The sequence below is a fragment of the Enhydra lutris genome, unplaced genomic scaffold, assembly GCF_002288905.1.
Source record: "Enhydra lutris kenyoni isolate GAN:26980312 unplaced genomic scaffold, ASM228890v2 scaffoldscaffold14, whole genome shotgun sequence".
Classification (NCBI taxonomy): Eukaryota; Metazoa; Chordata; class Mammalia; order Carnivora; family Mustelidae; genus Enhydra; species Enhydra lutris.
In genome coordinates, this window is record NW_019154098.1 from 7,939,118 (window position 1) to 7,960,094 (window position 20,977).

The window sequence follows — 20,977 nt, forward strand, 5'->3', positions numbered from 1 at the left end:
TTGCTTGGGCCCAGGGGGCGCTGTCATTGAGGCTCAAAGACCCCGTTTCATTTGAGGGCCACTTCTGTTCTGGACTTGTAGAGATTCACAGACTTCCACCGAATCTGTCATATGGTCAGGGGGACCCAGTAGGGGATGGTGTATCCAGGCCCTGCCTCAGGCTGGTGCACTTCCTACCGCTGGTCTTTGAGGTGTTGGTTCCTGAGCTGGTCCTGTGCGGTGCCCCCACAGCAGACGAGGAAACAGACCCTCAGGAGACCCACAGGTGCCAGGGACGCACGGCTCCTTGGGCAGAGGAGGCTTCACGCCCGGGTCTGATCGTCATGGCTGCCCTCTCTCTCACCTCCTGTGTCATTTTAAATAAGAGATCCACTTGCAAATCAGAATCTGCTTTTTTCCTTACATTTTTTTCCTTTAAAATTTGCTTTTTTCAAGTTGATATATAGAATACATGTAGAAGGGTGTTTATAGAATAGACAAGTCTATGAGTTCACAGACAGAATTCCTTGTGGATCCAAGCAGAGAACCACCATATCCAAGAAGCCCCCGAACCCAGCACCTGCCCAAGGGTAGGTAACCCCATCCCGACTCAAAACAGTGCAAGAGGAATCGTGTTGCTTTTGTACACCGTGGGAATGGATGCTCCCCTGTCTTCTGAGTCAGGCTTCTTCGGCTCAGCCGCATTTCTTTCACACAGACTATGGCTGTAAATAGGAGAGCACCGTAAGACTTGAAAATAACTTTAGTGCAGATTGAGAACTGGCTAGGCAGTGGTTCTTTGCGATGAGGACAGAGGGCCCCTGGTTGGTGTTGGGTCTGATTCACCTGCTGGGCTGGCCAGGACTGGGCTGCCGGGACGGGTCCTCTCCCCACTCAAAAAGCAGCAGTAAATGTCACGTGGTGACTCATTTAGCCTGGGCACTGGGCCTGGGATGTGTTGGGGTGTGTGCCCCCGCTGCATGACCTGGCAGTCTCCTCCCTGGACTCGGCTTACTCATCTAAAGTGGGGATAGCAGAGGGGCTCCTGGGTGGCTCAGTCGCCTGAGTGTCTGCCTTTGGCTCAGGTCATGATCCCAGGGTCTTGGGATCGCGTCCTGCCCTGGGAGCCTGCCTCTCCCTCCTGCTGCTCTTGGGCTCTTACACTCTTTCTTTCTCTCTCAAATAAATAAATTCTTCAAAAAAAAAAGGGGGGGGGGAGACATCGGCCCCTCCCCCTCTGGATTTATGAGAAGGTTAAGTGGGTGTGGGCAAACTGTGGTGCCTGCCAGAATTAGGGATCAGGAGAGGTTAGCCACATTTTCCTTGTGGAACACTTCTTCTGCCCCGTGCATGGAGGCTGCAGTGCCCTGATGGACCACCAGAGGGTGCTGCTAGCACGCGTATGGCACCTGCTCCTTTCTCCTGTGTGTTGGTAACAACGCATGTTTTTGTTTTGTTAATGTGTGTGTGTGTGAGCGTGTGTGTGTGTGTGTGTGTGTGTGTGTGTGTGTGTGTGTGTGTTTTCTAAAAAAAGCTCTTGGTCCTGCATGTGGTGGTTCCCTGTTGCCAGGCTGTGCAGCGGGCATGCTTATTACCTGTGTAGCCCTGGGGAGGGGGTGGCACCCACGTCTGGCGTGCTCCTTTCCCAGCATATTGCTCCCTGGAGTGAATTGCCGTTGTGAATTAGAACACACACACACACGGAGAGCGAAGTCCCCCTTTTGGTGTAGCTCCTCTTCCTAGTTGTAATTAATCCTTAGAAAAGTCTCTGTAACCATGATGCGGGCTGTGGGCTGGGGACCTGGGCTTGCATTCCTTGCAGTGACTCGATGTTGTGTCCCAGGAAATAAACACGTCTGTCCCAGCACAGTGTTGGCCGCCAGGCGGGTGGCCCATTGGAAGGTCTTGGTCAGGTTTTGACTTTGTGATTTATCTGGAGAGGCTCCTTGGCAGCTGGCTAACTTCTCGGAGCCCTATCTTTCTCCTCCATAGACTGAGGATGATGGCGATGGTGGTGGTGGCAGTTGGGGTGACACTTAGCTCCTTCACAGGTCAGGTGCCATCACAGACACAAGGTCTTTGTGAGCGAAGGAGGCAGGATAATACTGTTCTTCTCCTAGGGAGTGGGGGGAGGCTGAGGCGGCCACTTCAGGCCTCCCCTGCTCTTGGCGCACATGTGGGAACGTTCCCAGAGCATCCAGCTGTGGGAGTTCCGGGGCCTTGTCCTGTCCAGCCTCCCCTGAATCCGGACCCTCTGTGCACCTGGCCCACCCATTTGTAGTTTTGGAATCTGGCGCTTCATGCCTTGGCTCTCTGCACCCACCAGGCGTGTCGTTGTGGTGGGCATAGCTCTTCTGTGTCAAGGAAGCTTTTTCCTTATCAATTCCAAGTCTGAATCTATCTTGCTTTACTGGTTAAACCAATTTCCTCTCCCCCCCACCTTTCTTCTTTTTTGGTCAGCTGAATACTATGCACTTTTTTTTTTTTTAAGATTTTATTGATTGATTTATTTTAGAGAGAGAGGATGCACATGAGCCAGGGGGAGGGTCAGAGAGAGAATCTCAAGCGGACTCAGCACTGAGCATAGAGCCTGGCGCGGGGCTTGATCCCACGACCCTGAGATCGTTACCTGAGCCGAAAGAAAGCAGGAGTTGGACGCTTAACTGACTGAGCCACCTGGGCACCCCTGAACACGATGCACTGTTATTTGTCAGGCTAACATTTCATTAGAGAACAGCAGAGAGGCATGAGGCGTAATGACCCCAGCCACCCTCGTCCGCCCAGTCAGATGTCTGAACGCTGCCTCCAAGAGAAACACCAAAACATCATCAGACACAGGAAACGTTTGTCCTGTGTCCGGAGTTTGTGTCTCCTGCTCAGTGTCCGCAACTGTGGCCTCCCTTCTTCTGGCCAGTGTTTGGACCAAGCTGCCTGGGATCAGTGTCTTCCTTCCCCAAGGGGAGACCTTATTTTGTCATTTACTCTCCCTTTATTTCTAATATCTGTTTGAGGGGGGTTTAAAAATCTCCCTTCTTTCTCGGATTACACATGTAATCATGACTGTGGAAGATTTGAAGAACCCCGAGTCTGTGAAGGAGAAAGACCTGGTCTTTCTAATCTCCCCCCCTGCCCCCCCTGCCCCGAGCCAGTCCGTACTGCTGAGTGTTGGGGCCGGATGGTGTGAGCCTGGAGCCTGCACTCTGTGTCCTCAGACCCGCTCCCTGGCTTTCCCTTGCAGGCGAACAGCAGGCCCCAGTCACCCAGATGGAAAGCCTTTTCTCCAGAGTTCCAACTCAGAATCCCTCAGGACCCATCTAACCCACAGACTTGATTTGTGTGGCAGGCTTCCGTGGTGGGTTTTCCGAGGACCAGAGGTGGCTGCCCACTTCCCGGAGGCATCCCTGTGTGCCTCCCTGCCTTGAATTTGTTCTCCCCCTTGTTACTCTCAAGGCTTTTCAAGGGTTGGGTTCTACCCCCACTGGCTGGCTGACCTCTGCTTCTTTTTTGTGGAAGCTTCCTTTGGCCTCCTGCTGTCCCACCAACTCCTGGACCAGGTCCACTTCCCTCTCCTGAGCAGTCTTCCCCAGTTGCCTCAGCCCTGGGATTTCTGTGTTCTCCACGTGCTCTCCTGTGGCATGTACACACACGTTCACACGCATGTGCGCACAGCCTGTGATCCTTCCCAGGTTGTAAGTTTCTGAAGCGCTGACCAAGTAGCTTTGGAACTATGCAGGTCTGAATTTGATTGTCTTGTACAAGCTATAGCATCCTCATCTGTAACATGGGATAGCAGTATCTATGTGGCTGACTTATGTAGCAGGGCCTTTTTGTACAGCTGTGCAGGTTGTACACTGCTTCAGGGCAGCACATCTAAGGGAACTCTTTCACTTCATAGCTTTGTATATTCCTTATGACAGTTTTTTGCAAATGGTAATAGAGTGTCTTGTTCCAAGAAAATCAGGATATTGTGACCAGTTTCTGACAGGGGGAGCTAGTGTCTTGAGGAAGGGGTGCATTTCCCTTCCTCAAGGAGGTGTCTTACATGTTAGCATCAGCCCTCTCATTAGGATTAAACGTGATGGAGTGTGAAAGTGCCTGGTACTCAGGAAACATCTGCCTTCTCTTTCTGGAAAGCAGGGTTTCAAGTATGTCATGGAAGTAAGCCTGAATGTGGGGCCCCCAGCCCCAGTGTGCGTTGGGGGTGGCAGGAGGGGAAGTGGGGCCTTCTGGGATAAGAGCAAGGTTGGGAGTCAGGCCTTCTCGGGTGCGCACCCACCCTCCCCAACCCCGGGATTGAGCTGTGCTTCTGTGGGAAGCTGGAAGTGTCACCCAGTCTCGCTGATTCAGAGACTCACACCGTAGCGTCTCTAAGATCAGGAGGTATCCTGCAATCCGTGTGATAAGAAACCAGTGTGTCTTATTTGGCAGTGTTTTTATCTTGTTGAACAGTATGTAAAATATCCGTGCCTCTTATAATAGCTGTTGTCTTAGATTTGACGGAATACAATAATAAACCTCTTTCTTAGATTGTTGTGAAGAGCCAGGGCGCCCAGTGTGAGCCTGGTGTGGAGCCCTGCGAGGGTGTGGTTGACCGGAGCTTCCGGCTCTTCTACTTACTCCTCTTTGTATTCCCTGCGTTTTGGTGACAGCAGGTTCTCAGGAAACGTGGTGATGATGCTGTATGTGGCGGATCCACAGCTGGTGAAGGCTCTGTCAGATCAGCTAATTGGAAAATAATGGTTTGTCCTAACCCAGGCCCCTCTTCCTGAAGATGAACGAGAAAGGTATTTTAAGTTGCACTAAGCTACACAATGAGACTTTTCTCATTACATTGGATTCCATGACAGCAATCTGGCTTTATGTTGTTAAAATATTTCCACTCCCATTGGGAAGCTGCCAGCTCTTATGAATTTAATAACTTAAGGGCAAGTGAAAAACAAGAAAACAAAAATTCTGAAAGAATTTGCCAGCTTAGTCTTCTTACGAGATAGATAATTTAATGGGATCGGAGCTTTGACTGTTGGACTCTGTTCAAAGTTAATCAGTCCATGTAAAAATGGTTACAGAGCAGAGGGGTGATTTATACTAATCAAGGAGAGGAAGGAAGACAGTTTTCTAAACTAAAGCTTTTAAATAGAGTAATCCAATAGTCTAGTAATGTAGCATTTTGTCTTCTTGTGGGTATTGATAAATGTTTAAGCGTGTTTATAGTCCTCAGTTCATCTAACATTTACTTATTGAGCGCCTACTGTGTCCCCAGCAGAGCGTCGCTAAGCGGGGGGTGGATGGCATTGGGCGGGTCTCTGCAGGGGATGAGCACACATGGTGTGGGACTTGCTTGATAGAGACCTGGGGTGCTGGCCTTTCAGAGCCCTCATCACTCCGCCATCCCCCAGCAGTGGGCGTGGGGACCGGGACTGACCCCTACTGTCTGCAGCGCCGCCTCACTCCACCCTTCCTGGCACCATGTTCCTCCGTTCCAGGTAGGGCGTTTGGGATCGGATGGGGACCATTTTTAGTTGCATTGAGCCCATTTCCTGTGTTGGGAGCCGTCGGCACCATGCATCTCCAGACCGTTTCATCGTCCCGACCCAGTGGTTACATCTCATCTAACTGTTGTGCAACGTCCAAAGCAAGAGATCGATGCGGTATGGACGACGTGCGTGCCGAGTTTTGTCCGTTTTTATCACGTATATGGATTCAGGTAGCCGCCCCCGCGGTCAAGATGCAGAACTGTTTGTGGACGTTTTGCCAGTTTGAGTGAGGAGTAGGAACATTACCCTTTACACCCCCTTTAGCCTCTGTTCATAACACAGTGTAAATGTTTCCTCCGTAGACATTGAGGACCGCATCAGACAGACTTACTCTTTTTGCTTCAGCTGTCAAAATAATTTAGAAAACTAAAAGGAAAAGGAAAATCGGATGTATTTACCCATAGTTTTACATTTTCCTTTGTACTTTTCCCCTTTTTGATGTCCCAAGATTCATTGTTCTATCATTTCCTTTCTATTTAGAGAACTTCCTTTAGCTATTCTTTGAGGTTAAGTCTTCTGGGCAACAAGATTTTGTAGTTTTCCATCCTCTGGGGATGTCTTGGTCCCCCCTTTCTTTCTTTCTTTCTTTCTTTTTTTTTTTTTTAAGATTCTGTTTAATTTATTTGACAGACAGAGATCACAAGTAGGCAGAGAGGCAGGCAGAGAAAGAAGGGGAAGCAGGCCCCCCGCTGAGCAGAGAGCCTGACTTGGGGCTCAATCCCAGGAACCCGGGATCATAACTGGAGCTGAAGGCAGAGGCTTAACCCACTGAGCCACCCAGGCACCCTCCCCCCTTTATTTCTGAAGACTCTTTGTGCTAGATGCAGAGATCTAGGGGGACAGTTGCTTCCTTGCTGCTCTTGAACAAAATGCCACTTCCTCGTGGCTCCATCGTGTCTGATGGGAAATCCGCTGTCACTCGAATGGCTTCTCACACAGGAGCTTGTTTTCCCAGTTCTCTCTTGGCTCTAGTTTTCATATATTTGTTGACAGTGGGCCTTGGCACAGGTACCATTGGGTTCATCCTGGTAGGGGTTTGCTGACCTTCCAGAATGTGGGTTTGGGTCTTATGCCAGATTTGGGAAATCTTCAGCCATTATTTCTTTGAATACTTTCCAGCCCCGCTGTCTTTCTCCTGTCCTGGGACACTGATGATGTGCACGTTAGATCTTTTGTTATGGTCCCACACATCCTTGAGACTCTGTTCAGTTTTTTCTGTTTTCCCTACTGTTGAGATTGTGTGCTATTTCTTGTTCTATCCTCAAGGTCACGGATTCTTTCTTCTGTCTTTTCCATTCTGTTTTGAGCCCATCCGTTGAGTTTTTGTGATTGCATTTTTCGTTTCTCAGATTCCCATTTGTTTTTTCCTTATATTTTCTCTTCCTTTGCTGAAGACATTGTGCCTTTGCATTTGTTCCAAGTGTGTTCATACTTGTTCATTAAACTGTTTCTGTGATAGCTGCCTTAAAATCTTTGTCAAATAATTCTGATATCTGTATCATCTCGTGTGGGTGTCTTGAGTGTTTCTTGTCATTCAACTTGAGATTTTCCTGATTCTTGAAAAATTACGAGGAATGATTTTTGATTGAACCCTGGGCATTTTTGGTGTCATATTATGAGAGTCTGGATCTTATTTAAATCTTCTGTTTTAGCAGACTCTTCTGACCCTGCCCTGGTGGAGAAGTGGGGTATGGCCTTGTCACCGCCAGGGAGGGTAGAAGTCCAGGCTCCCTTCTCGGCCTCTAGGGACGCCGTGGAAAAGGTGTGCCCCAGCACTGCTGGGCAGGAGGGGCAGGAGTGCCTCCATCACCGTGGTAAGGAGGTACAGAAAGTCCTGACTCTGTACTGCGTCACCTCTGACCCCGGCCCAGCAGGGAGTAGGAAGGGGGCTTCATTAACCACGGGGTCAGGTGGAAGTCCTAGCTTCTGGCTTGGCCTTTGCTGGCAGGGTTGGGGGCTGGGCTTTGGCTGTTGTAGGGCAGCTCATGTGCTGAGCTCAGTGCTGGGAGCAGGACCCCAGGGAAGGGGGTGTGGAGGGGCCAGGGCATGGGGGCCCCCAAGGGGAGGGAAAGGGTGGGTGCGCATGAGGTTTCTCAGTCTCCCTGTCTCCCAGCAAAAGGTCTGGACGGATACACACCAAAGTGGTCAGTGATGCCCTTGTTCTAGAGGGGATGATAAGGGGGCTGTCTCTATTCTGTGGGGTTTCATGTTGTTTAGCTGTTTCATGATGAGCGTGTATTCATACGGTAACTTCTGTCATCAGTGATAAGAGTCATAAGAAGCAGCTCTGTTATAGGGCCAGGAGCCCCGGAATGCCTGCATCCTGCCTTGCTCTGGTTATCACACCTTGACCTCCCAGAGGAGGTGGACTTAGAAAGAACAACAGAAGGGAAAGGCTGCCCTTGTGTGCTGGGGCCAGGCCGTCCTGTGAGCGGGGTGGAGCACGTGGCATCCACTCAAAGCTGAGCGGACCCTCTTTGCCTCTTTATCCAAGGGCCTGGGATTTTTTTGGGGGCGAGGGGTCCCTCAGGAGCAGGCCAGCTTCAGCTGACACATGTGCTGCCCGCTGACAGAGGAAGGGCTAGGACCTGTTGGCCCCCAGTGACCCTTCCCAGTGGCAAAGGGGCCTAACCAACCTCCCAGGACCTACGAGCCCCTTCATGACCTTCTTCAGGGAGTGGGGTCAGAGGCTCCGCCATCTCTGGGTCTCCAGGCAGGGCGGTAGTGAGCAGGCGGAAGTCAGAGGTCATGGGCAGGATGTAGTTTTTCCTGGCCAGGAGTATTTGCAAATCAGAGTTCAGAAATTAGGACTTGTTTATGCAGTTATTTTAAGATTATCCTTTTGAATAGTACAGAGTAACTGTTGAAAACTGGCAAATAGTTCATAGAAATGGAACACTCAAACTCCAAACTTCTGTGATTTTCCTTGTATTGAACATGTAGTTTTCTCTTTGAATCCTTTTGTTGAGGATGAGTGCGCAGTAATTGGACCTAAAAATGTATCCAAATTATAGCATCTTTATCAGAATTAGCTGACAACATAATTATGATTATATTTCAGGGTATAAGATACATTTTTCCATATTAGTCCCCTATAAAAAATGAAAAGAGCTCCTTTGTTGTTATTTTGGTGGAATAACAATTCCTAGTATTTGGGGGAGGCGGCCTGAGCCGACACTTTGTTTGCCTCTTCTGGCATTTTGCTGTTCACACCCTGCTTTCTGGGCATCTCCAGAGAGTGCCCGGGTTCCCTCCCGGTCGGCGGTCTGGGGACAGTCACAGATGATGTTCAAGGAGGAACACTGTATATTCTGTCTGGACTTCCAGGGCCAGCTGCCCTTAAACATACCAGATTGCATCAGGGGGCTGGCTGGCTCAGTTGTGGGAGCGCTGTGACTCTTGGTCTCAGGGTTGTAAGTTTGAGCCCCATTGGGTGTAGAGATTACTTAAAAATAAAATCTGGGGAAAAAACATAGAAAGCCAAGATTGCATGGCAGGTGGCAACACAGAGCCCACCCACCCACTGGCATAGCTCATGGGGGAGTAGTTGTGTGGTCCTATTGGCAGTTACGTGGCTGTGTCCCTTACCAGTGCTGACCTGGAAAGGGCCACATGGCACCACGGAGACCGGGGGCCTGGGTCTGGTAGTTCTGCGTTCCACCTTCACTGCTTCCCTGGCCGCATGGCCAGGGGGTGGTGGGGAGGCCAGCCTCTCCGCCTCCTGGGGCCCACAGGCTCACGGCCGCCCCCACCCTCGGTGAAGTGATGGTTCTCCTGGGTCACACATGTCTTTATCTCAATGCCCGCCCCTGGGAGCTCTGGGTCTAGTCTCCATCTGCCTACCCAAAGAGCTACGGGCATGGGAAGCGTGTGGGCCAAGGCCAGGTGCCAGCCCGGCCTTCAGGGGGTGTGGAATAGTCAGGTAACAGCTGCCTGACTTACATGCTTACTTCCCATGCTTTGTCATGTGTAGATGCAGACGTCGTCTCATTAATCTGGTCTCCAGACAGGGACTGGTGTGCCTGTCCCTGAACCTCACACTTAAATGCTGCAGTCACTGGAAGTTCTGCTCTGTTAAATGTCACTGGATTCCCTTTCTCCCAAGAGCATCACAGAAGTCAGTACCACGTAGAGTCTGTCGGGAAGTAGCTTCGTAGAAACTGTTCAATGTGGCTGGGGTGTGCCGTGTCCCTGTCGCCGTGCAGTCAGGGCTGCACGCCCGAGCTGTGTCTGTGACGGGGGCCTCTGGGGGGTCCACTCGTGGCCACTGCCCAGTACGCGCTGGAATGAGCACAAAGGAAACTGATGGCTGATGCGGGGGCTGTGCTCTTGGCGGGGCTTGTCATTCAGACGCTGTGGGCCACCACGGTGAGCATTTTAGCCCAACCTGAAGGAGCGCCGCGCCAGTGTGTAGCCACACTCAGCTCCTGTCGGAAGCAGGTGGCCGACAGTCTGCTCCCTGCTCCCTGCCGACCGTGACTCGGGCGAGCCGCTCTCCTCTCTCAGGCTCCGTTTCCTTGCCCGTGGAAGGGGCTTTACAAACCCTGTTTTGCCTAAATCGTGGAGTCGTTGTAGGGTCAGCAGGAAGCACGTCGAAAACAACATGGCCTCATATAAAGACTAGAATTGTTTCTGTAATCTCTTCGTGTTTGAACGGGAAGCCTTTCGGGTTCCTTAGGAATAAAGCATTTCTTGGAGAAAAATAAAATATCGATTGGCAGTATTCATGAGAGATCTTCATTGATGAAGCAATGTTCTGCTTTGTTAAATTTCTGTTTCCAGTGTTGTTTGGTAGGGATGAACTCTCGTGGGTCGTTACTCCACCTTCCTTTGGGTCCAGAGGGAGACCTGGTCCTGCGGCCTCAGTGCCTCAAAGGGCTCTGTCCTCACTGGGGCAGCGTCAGGCTGGCCCACTGCCTTTCTCTCTGGTCGGAGAGTTTTGCAGCAAAGAGGAAGAGAAAAATGGGGTGGGGGAGAGCAGGGGGGTGGAGATCAAGAAAGATTTTTGTTTTAAGACAGGAAAGATAAGCATGCAGCAAGTGGCAGAGGGGAAGAATTGGTGGTCTGGAGAGAGAAGCAGAAGTTTCTGGAACACTGTCGCTGGGCGGGAGGGGTTGGGGTTCCATGCACGCAGGTCCCACGTATCCAGTGGCCTTCCAGGGTGGGCTGTGGGTTCGGTCTTCCCAGGTGTAGGCACAAGGGTTGTGTTGTCTTTTTTTTTTTTTTTTTTAAGATTTTGTTTATCTATTTGTCAGAGACAGAGGGAGAGAGAGAGAGAGCGAGCACAGGCAGACAGAGTGGCAGGCAGAGGCAGAGGGAGAAGCAGGCTCCCTGATGAGCAAGGAGCCCGATGCGGAACTCGATCCCAGGACGCTGGGACCATGACCTGAGCCGAAGGCAGCTGCTTAACCAACTGAGCCACCCAGGCGTCCCGGGTTGTGTTGTCTTTAGAGAATTTTAAAGCAGTAACGACATTTAAATGTTGGCCTGCTTTTTTGCTTTTTCACGTCCCTGAGCCACTGGTACTAAACAGTATCAGTGACAGAAATGTTGCGCGCGCTGGGGTGGCCTGCCCCCACGGACCCCCGCCCCACCTCCCACAACACACACACCTTCCGTGGCACTGCAGGTGCCGACCGTCATAGCAACAGGAGCAAGGCGGGGCGGGTGGGGAAGGATGCGGGTGGGTGGGCAGGTGTGGGGGAGGAGGCTCGTGGGGGCATAGGAAGCAAGGTCAGCAGCCCAGTGTGAGGCTGGGAGGCGGGAGTGCCGCGGTAAGAAGCATTTGTCCACCGTCCGCGGAGAGCAGATGGCCTAGAGCTCCTGCAGGATTGCCATGTGTCTGTCCAGCCTCCAGAGAGAGCAGGTGGCCCGGAGACCTTGTGTGACTGCCGGGCAGGGTTGAGTCCCCGTGAGGCTGGTGAGGGTGGGGGGAAGCAGGGAGTGTGGGTGTGGGCGAGGGTACGTGGTAGCTGGAGAGCTGGACTGAGTCAGGGCTGTGGTGTACGGTGTTCCCACTGCCCAGCTGGCCGGGGAGCGGCCTCTCCTAGTGCATTCCGGCAGCCCGGGGGTATTACTACCTCCTGAAGGTCGCTGCGCTTCCCAGCTTCTTCATTCCCAGCGGGGTTGGGAATGTAGTCTGGGTTTGTCGGGCTTCAAAGCCGGTGTCCCTTCCATCATCCGGTTCTCCTCTGCGCTGTTAAAAAAAAGAGCTAGCTTTTAATTAGTTTTTTGATCCTGAATTTAATATTCCTCTATGTACCGACAGTTATCTGAGACTCAGAAAGGAGCTTTTTCCCATTACATCTTCCTGCCTAGTATAATGGGATGAAAGTAATGGACTATTAGTAAATATTTGTGAATGGTGGTAATGCTTTCAAATAGGAATTAAGTGGCTTAAAAAAAAATCAACAGATTCCCATTCTTCTTGTTTTTAGTCCGTATACCAGCCAGCGAAAGGTGTCTTGGCTCTTGAGAAATGCTGTTTTGATCAATTTTTCCTTGTACCTAATTTGAGAGAGCCTAGCTAGAGCACTTAATTGCTGTCAGTGAGGTTCATTCATTTGAAGGTTGGATTTTGGTTTTGCAGTTTCCTACTTTTTTTTTTCTTTTTTTCTTTTTACCTTGCCATGTCAATGCTGGAATCTGGGACGTTGGGTATATTTGGGTAACGCGGGCGGGGAGGGCAGGGTTTGCCCACATTAGACACTAGCCAGGAGGACTGAAGAATGAATTTTCTGGCGACTGGGGCCACCTGAAGTTAGAAGTGAGCTGCCTGGTCTGGAGGCGTCCACGAGAGGGACAGTCTGTTGGAGGCCGGCCACAGCTCAGAAGGGCAGCCTTCAGTATTTTTCTTCGGTGATTGGAAGTAATCATTGTTTTTGTTAGGTTGAAATAACATAGTTTGCTTTTTTTTTTCCTTACAGAAAACACAGCCATCTTCATGTGCAAATGTTGTAACCTTTTCTCACCCAACCAGTCAGAGCTACTGTCCCACGTTTCTGAGAAGCACACGGAAGAAGGGGTTAATGTGGATGAAATCATCATTCCCCTCAGACCTCTGAGTACACCTGAACCCACCAACCGGAGCAGAAGTGGAGATGGTAAGGGGCCTTGGGGTTCCGGGTGGGGGGAGGCCACGGCCACGGACGTGCCTGTTGGTGGCGATGGTGGTGATTTGCTCACACGTACTTTGACACTAGGTTTGTGTTTGGTGGGCCCTGAAGCCCAGAGCGCTAGTCCTTGTCCAGCTCTAGGCCCGCTCGGATAGGAGTGTGTGTGTGAGCGCACCGCACCCGGCCCGTGCGGGAGCTTCTCCAGCGCCTGGCTGTAGGAGGAGGAGGGAACGCGTGAAGGAAGGAGGGAGTGCATGAGAGGAGGGGGTAGCCTCCCACAGTGTACAGAGCACGAGCTGTCACCCGGCTCTGGGACCCGCGCGCTGCGTTCCCGGAAGCACAGGACGTGACTTCTCTGAGCCTCCCCGTGCTTACCTGACAAATGAAGATGAATGTGCCTGTCACAGGCGGGATGTGCCTGTGGCACCAGGTGACGCCCAGCACGGAAGACAATAAAGGGGAGCTATTCTAACATGCGTGATGAATGTGTAAGGATACACAACCCGAGGCACAGCGTTCCTGAACGAGCGTGTAAACCTTTGATCCGCACAGACTCCTCCGGGTCCGCAGGCAGCGTGCGGAGTGAGATCCGTTTTTTCCGCAGCATCCAGACGTGTCCCGCTGGACGGCCCCGGCGCGGAAGGCGGCTGGCTCGAGACGCCGCCGAGGTGCTGTAATGAGGTCCCCGAGGCCAAGAGAATACGGAGTAGAGGAAGCGTAGCTGCACATGGCAATTCCAAAAAGCCCCCACAAAACCGTTCTTATATGGCGAGGGACCCCCGCCAGGCCCCTGCACAGAAGGATGGTCTGTTCCGCGGCAGGACTCGTCAGCCGCACGGATGACCTAGTGCTCGTTCCTGGGCGGATTCAGACTGGCGCTTCCCAGCAGCCGCGTTATTGATCCTCTGTCCGACATCGTTAGCGAGGAGCGACTCCAGACAGACAATGTTTGGTTAATGAGTCCCTCTGGCCGTTCGAGGGAGCGCAGAGAAATACACCTGACTGAGGTTTAAGTTGTTGGAGTTAGGCGAAGCTCTGCTGGTTACTGGGAGTGGCGTGAGCTGAAGCTGAGGAAACCCAGCCCTGGTGAGCCTGGCGGCGGCGAGCGAGGAGAAGCGGGCGTCGTCGTGTCTCCTCACCTGCAGCCGGCTGAGCTGGGCCCGCGGCGCTTCAGCCCTGGCACGGGCCTCGGGGCTGGATCTGTCCTCTCCCCACTTCGGGAAGGCAGGTCCGAGGTGGGAAGTGCCACGTAATCACATCTCAACCGATGGTGCCCATTTGAGTGTCTTTGCTTTTGGGAAGAGGAGGGGGAGGGAGGTCAGTGTGGCATTAAGAATCTACCGAGTAGCCGGATTAAAAACAGGCAGAAGAGCTGAACAGACATGTTCCTGAAGAAGGCGTACAGATGACCAACAGGTGCGTGAAAAGGTGCGCAGTGTCTCTAACCATCAGGAACATGCAAGTCCAAACCGCAGGGAGCGCTCAGCTCGCGTGTGGTGGGAACGGCTGTCCTCAGCAGGACGAGATAACCAGGGTTGGCGAGGATGTAGAGAAAAGGGACCCTTGTGCCCTGTTGGTGGGAATGCGAACTGGTGCGACCACTATGGAGAACAGGATGGAGGTTCCTCAAGAAAGTAAAGATAGAATTACCACGTGATCCAGCAGTCTCACTTCTGGAAATGTATCCAAAGGAAGTGAAATCAACAAGGCGGAGAGAGATCTGCACCGTGTTCATTGCAGATTCGTTTACAATAGATAACCTAAGTGTCCGCAGATGAGTGGATTCAGAAGATCTCTCTCTCTCTCTCTCACACACACACACACACACAGGAATGTTATTCAGCCCTAACAAAGGAGGAAAGCCTGCTGTTTGCTGCATGGATGAATCCGGAAGACATTATCCTAAGTGAAATAAGCTAGATGCAGAAAGACTCATACTGTATGATCTCACATAAATGTCGAATCTAAAATAGGTGAATTCACAGAACCAAAGAGTAGAACGATGGTTGCCCGGGAGTTGGGTGAATGGGGAGATGATAGTCAAGAGGTACAGACTCTGAGCTGGGTAGGTTCTGGGGATCTGACGCGCAGCCTGGGGATTACAGTTCACGGTACTGTAGCGTATACTTGGAGTTCCTGACTGAGTAGATCGTGAGTGTTCTCACCAAAAGAGAAAGATGGTTCTCCTGTCAATTGTAGTGAGCATTTCACAGTGTATATGTACATTAAGCCATCTTGTCGTGCATCTTAAAAAAACAAATCGTGTGACCTAAATATATGCAATTTTGGTTGGTCGATCATCCATTAGTAAAGCTGGAAAAAAAAAGAATCTGCCTAATGCCAGGGCCTTACAGTTCAGCCACCCCTCCCTCTGCCACTGAGTCTGGGGGTGAGTAAGGCCCATCTGTCCAGACCTCACTGGAGGACCCCTGATTTCGTCCACATTCCCTATGGCCACAGTCCTGCGGAGTGGTTAAGATGCATTGGCTTTCCAAAGAGTGTGGCTTAACAGTTGGAACCAGAGCTTTAGTCAGGAACTTTGAGTGTTGCCTCTGGGGTTGAGCTTCTATAAACTCAGAAGAACGGATAAAATCTCTTATGTAAAATTCATATGGCAGATAGAAGTCACATGGATTAATGGGCTGACAACGTTGAGAAAGGTGGTTACAAAGCTTTAATTCTGTTTTTATTCAGCTTTGCTTATTTTTTCTTCCAACTAACATGAAATGTGAATGAGATAAAATAATTTGAATTTTTCATTTCATTTATAAATAATGAGCAAGTGATGAGAGCACAGATAGATCTCCTCCTGGAATTCTGCGCATCAGTGGTTTCTGGGACGCGTATGCTGTCTTCTGTCCTCGCCCTTGTTCCTGATGGTAGTGAGAGGTATGGCTGTCCGCTCAGGACACCACCCTGGGTCCCCCTCTTCCTTGAGATCCATCCTCCTCTCCGTCTCCCCGACAACCAGCCCACCAGGCCCGTCTCCCCCCTGAACCTGCCCTGCGGCCATGGTCTGTCCCTCAATGGGGATGACCATGTGTTCTCTCTCCCCTTCGTGCCAGGAATGCGCTGACTTACGTGGTTGGGTTTTCATACCCTGAACCACTCTTTTGTTCTTGGGATACATTCCACTCAGTCATACTGCATAATCCTTTTTCATGTGCTCGTGGAGCTGGTCTGCTGGAACCTTGATGAAGAGATTAGGGTTTGTATTCAGAAATCTTATGGAGGGCCATTTCTCTGATGTCTTTGGTTTTGGAATCAGAATAATAGTGGCTTCACAGAACGAGCTGGGAAGTGTCCCTGCCTCCTCTGTTTTTTGGAGGATTTTGGAAGTGTTGGTGTTAGTTCTTCTTGATGTTTGATAGAATTCACTGGTGAAGCCCTTTAATTCTGGCCTTTGGGTGGGAAGTTTTTGTATTACCGGTTCAGTTTCTTTGCTTGCAACAGGTGTGTGACTATGTTCTGTTGCTTTTTGAATTCCTTTCAGTGGTATGTGTCCTCGGAAGTTATCCATTTCATCAAAGTTCTCTGATTTGTTGGAAATAATTACTTGTTCACAGTATCCCTGAGAATTAAAAACAAAACAAAACAAAACAAAACAAAACACCTTTTTGTAAGATGAGTGGTAATGTTCCATTTTCCACTCTTGATTTTAGCTGTTTGAATCTTACCTCTTTTTCCTTGGTGAGTTTAGCTAAAAGTTTGTCAGTTTTTTGATTTCTATCTTCTGTTTTTCGTTTAATTTTTACTTTTTGTCCTTCTGCTTGGCGTGCATTTGGTTTGCTTCTGTTTTCTCTGGTTTCTTGGGTTAGAGGAGTAGGCTACCGATGGGAGATCTCTCTGTGTCTCACACAGGCATTTACATTTACAGCTTTGTGGACCTGTTCTCACTGCATCCCACCTGTGTTTGCATGTCGTGTTTCCTCTTGATCATCTCAGTGTTGTTTCCTGATTCGATACCCTCTTTGACCTATTCATTATTTAGGAGCACCATTTAATTTCCATGTATCTTTGAGATTTATAAATGTCTGTTCTCTTTATTTTTTTAAGATTTATTTATTTGTTTGATATTTGACAGAGACAGTGAGAGAGGGAACACAAGCTGGGAGAGTGGCAGAGGGAGAGACAGGCTTCCCATGGAGCAGGGAGCCCGATGCGGGGGGTCGATCCCAGGACCCTGAGATCATGACCTGAGCCAAAGGCAGATGTCTAATGACTGAGCCACCCAGGCGCCCCTGTTTTTTCTTTATTAAAATTAAATTTTAATTGGAATACATGTTACAATAGTGGCAGGGTGTGTAAGATAGTGATTTGATATTCCTATATATTATGAGATGATCACCGTGATGGCTCTGGTCACCATTTGTCACTGAAGTTATTATAATATTATCGATTATCTTCCCTATGCTGTACTTTTTTTTTTTTTTAAGGTTTTTAAAATTACTCATTAGAGAGCACGAGCGAGAGCAGGAGCAGCGGCAAGGGTCAGAGAGAGAGGGAGAGGCAGACTTCTCACTTAGCAGGGAGCCCCATGCAGAGCTCAATCCCAGAACCCGGGATCACAACCCGAGTGCCAGGCAGATGCTTAACCGACTGAGCTACCCAGGTGCCCCTTCTATGCTGTACTTTTCATCCCCATGACTTAGTTATTTTATAGCTGGAAGTTTGCACCTCTTAATCCCCTTCATGTGTTTCACTCATCCCCCATCCCTCTCCCTCTGGCAACCACCTGTTTGTCCTCTACTTCTGTTTTGTTTTTTTTAGACTCTGTATATAAGTGAAATCATATGGTATTTATCATTCTCTTTCAGACTTATTTTACTTAGCATAATACTCCCTGGGTTTATCTGTGTTGTCACAAATGGCAAGATTTCATTATTTTTTATGGCTAAGAGACATTCCAGTGTGTGTGTGTGTGTGTGTGTGTGTGTGTACACAGACATAACACAACTTTTTTTCCCATTCATCTGTCGGTAGACACTTAGGCTGCTTCCGTATCTTGGCTATTTTAAATAATGCTGTAGTGAATGAAGATGTGTGTGTAGTTTTTCAAATTAGTGTTTTCATTTTCTTCAATACCTAGAAGTAGAGTTTCTAGATGGTAGGGCAGTTCTGTTTTTAATTTTTTGAGGAGCCTCCACACTGTTTTCCAGAGTGGCCGCACCAGTTTGCATTCTTGCCAACAGTGCAAGAGGGTTCCCGTTCCTCCACATCCTCTCTAACACTTGTTATTTCCTCCCTTTTTGATAATAGCCCTTCTGACAGGTGTGAGGTGGTATCTCTCTGTGGTTTTGGTCTGCGTTTCCCTGACGAGTGATGTTGAGCATCTTTTCATGTGTCTCTCGGCCATCTCCATGTGTTCTTTGAAAAAATGTCTGTTCAGTTCCTCTGCCCATTTCTTAATTGGGTTATGTTTTGTTTTGTTTTGTTTTTTTTGGGTTTTTTTTTTTTTGGTCATTCACTTGTATGAGTTATTTATTTCTAATTTCAGCTTACATAGTTTGTATGTATTTGAGCCCTTACACATTTATTGAAACTTGATATATGGACTAACATGGTTTATCTTAGAGACTGTTCCCTGTGTGATTGAGAAAAATTTATAGTCTGCTACTGATGGTGGCACATTCGCATAGATAAGTGTTAGGTTTTGCTGGTCTGTAGTGCTGTCCGCGTCTTCCGTTTCCTTACTGAAGCCCAGATTTTTATAACTGAGGAATTTGTGGCTCAGAGACTGGAGGTCTTAAAACCACCCGCTCACGGTGACCCAGTTAGTAGGTGGGAGGGTGGGATTTGGGCCCAGCTGCCCTGACGGCATTTGCCTGCTCTTGTACTGCTCTGTGTATAATCAGATTCTTACTACGAAGCTACTTTAAAAATTATTTTCCTTTATTAACTAATTGACTTTTGACTTAAATTTTTCTTGAACACATTTCTTCTCTTTTTTTGGTGTGCACATACGGGAAGATTAGTTGCCTGTACAGTTTAATTTTTAAAAGTATTTAAGACTTTAATTAAATGCAGAGTCTTAATATGAGAACATTTCTTCAAAAGTCTTTCATTAAGAACCCCAAGTCTTCCTTTTTCTCTCTGTGAGTCCGTAAAATTCGAGGCTTCCAGAAGCTTAGTTTCTCTCTAATGACTTCTATTCAGGTTTAACCTTCACAATTCATTTTAACTTGAGAGATACTTGAAATGGTTTAATTAAACCTTTAACTGAGTAGTAATTGATTTATTGTTTTGGTCTCCCTTTATAACAGGAAGGTTCCTAAATCCTTTGGTTTATTTTATAGCCTTTTAATCTTTTTTGCTCATGTAGGAAGTGGTCTGCCTAAGAACCTTTCATTTTCTCCTCTCTTCCCCATCAGATCTCTGGCTGTGTCCAAGAAAAAATTGCCTTACAGAGAGAACGTGCGTGCGTGTGGTTGTGACTGAGGATGTATGTGGGTGTGTATTTGGGTGTGAGTGGTGGGTGAGTGTGCGTGCACATGTTCGTTCATCCTGATGGCGGCTGGGACAGGGGGACCTGCTGGGGCTGGAACTCACGGGGGTCCCTGGAGAGCCTCTGCGATCTTCTTCCCCTTTCAGACCTCCCAGTGGAGCTCTTCTCCTTTTATCTCTGCCTTCCCTCACACCCCGTTTCTTTATTCAGACATCACGCACCTGTCAGATGCTTGGGTGCTCTGCTCCGTGCTGAGAGTGCGGGGCGCACGGGGCGCTCTTCCCACTGGGCCCTCCTCCAGGCTGGGGGGTCGCAGGTAGGCAAAGAGGCAGTTGTGCAGGGCAGCAGGGAAAGCACTTCTCTGGGATCAAGGACGGGATGCCAGAGAGGGGTCACAGATTTTAGTCTGAGGGTGGAAGCTGACGTCCAAGTGTAAATCTCTGTGTTGTCCCTCCTGGACTGCTCCCACGAATAGGGTCATTCTGTGTGTACACAGGCATTGCTGTGCTCTGTTCCAGAAACCTCTGAAGCCTGAGCCTGCTAACCTCCCCGGGTGGCAGTGTGGGGGTAGTTAAAGAGCACCCATCCCGGACTCAGGTGGACCAGGTCCCAGTCCTGGGGCTTCACCTGATTGCCTTGGCTGGGGCTGACACACACAGGGCTTTTGTGCGGGTTACAAAGAGGCGCCCCACTCTGGGCCGGGGAGGTAGTAGCCGGCTTGCTTTCTGGGTGAACAAGCAGAAAACGTGGTCAGGGCGGATGCAGCCGGCGCCCCAGTGCTCAGCTCGGCTCGTGGAGCATGGCCTGGGTACTGGACCCCCCACCCTACCCCCGTGGCGCCTCACGCAGGGCTCTGCTTGCACCGCAACTGTGGAGGCCCTGCTGGGACTTTGGCAGGTGGCTTCTGTCCTCTGTCAGCGGGACATAAGATGCTCCCCCCCCCCTTTTTTTTTTTTTTGTGAAAAGGTTACGTGATAAATGCATGTTAATACACGGTGCCTTAGTGCGTGGTACACACGGTGCCTTAGTACGTGGTATGCGCACGCTGCTCTTCAGAGCCCCTAGTTCCCGTTTCCTCCATCTGTGGTCTGGTTCAGGAGTCAGATCGCACTGAGGCTTGTAGGTGGGGACGCGGTGGTCCCTTTCCTGCGGAGTGTAGCGGACGGTCCCGCAGTTCTACTTCCGCGCTATGAAAGAACTGACGTCAGCGTGAAGCTCGCCGGCTCTGAGGCGAGCAGTGGGCTCAAAGCCTAGCTGTGCCACTTAGTTTTCTGTGTCTCGAGGCCGCTTGGTGAGTCTTGTCGAACCTCAGCGTCGCCTTCTGTGCAGGGGCGTGCTACGGTGCTTCCGCAGGGACTGGACGGGAGACGCCTGGGACGCGCGTTGCAGGGCACCTGCGCGGGGCGCGCCGTCTGCGTCCTCGCCGCTGCTGCTGGCGGTCCGCACTGTCGCCGGGGACTCCGCGGGGAGCAGGCGTGGGCGCCTCCGGCCTCCTGGGCGCCCCGTGTCATAGGGCCGGCTGCGGTCTGTCCCGTGGAGAGGTGCTGCGTCCCCCATAGACCTCCAAGGCGCGCTCTCCCTCGGTTCTGATAAATAACTCATTGTCTTCCCGGGGCTCGTTGGGAGTAGATGTCACGGAGGTGGACTCTTGGGCCCAGCCGTGTTCGAGTTGCCTCCGTTCTCAAGTTGGAGAGACTGGATTGAGCTGTGGAGTGAGGGCTTTCTCCCTGGCCTCCAGCGTGGTGAAATGTGGATGCGCCTGATTCCGCGCTGGCTGTCTGGGTGTGGGAGAGGCGTCAGAAGGAAGAAATCAAGGGAGGAGGGCTGTCGCGCAAGAGCAGGTGTGCGTTCTGTCGCAGGGTCTGCCAGCGGACGGGGCAGGAGGTAACGGTTGCTTCAGGGAA

General features: G+C 50.3%; 1 protein-coding gene across 1 annotated transcript in view; it reads left to right on the plus strand.

Annotated features, from left to right (window-relative positions):
• The window catches only part of LOC111146566 (zinc finger and AT-hook domain containing), a 181,424-nt gene that overhangs the window by 17,778 nt on the left and 142,669 nt on the right, over window positions 1–20,977 (plus strand). The window contains exon 2 of the mRNA XM_022502158.1: window positions 12,440–12,616. Coding sequence (XP_022357866.1) covers window positions 12,440–12,616 — 177 coding nt within the window. The remainder of the gene's footprint in view (window positions 1–12,439; window positions 12,617–20,977) is intronic.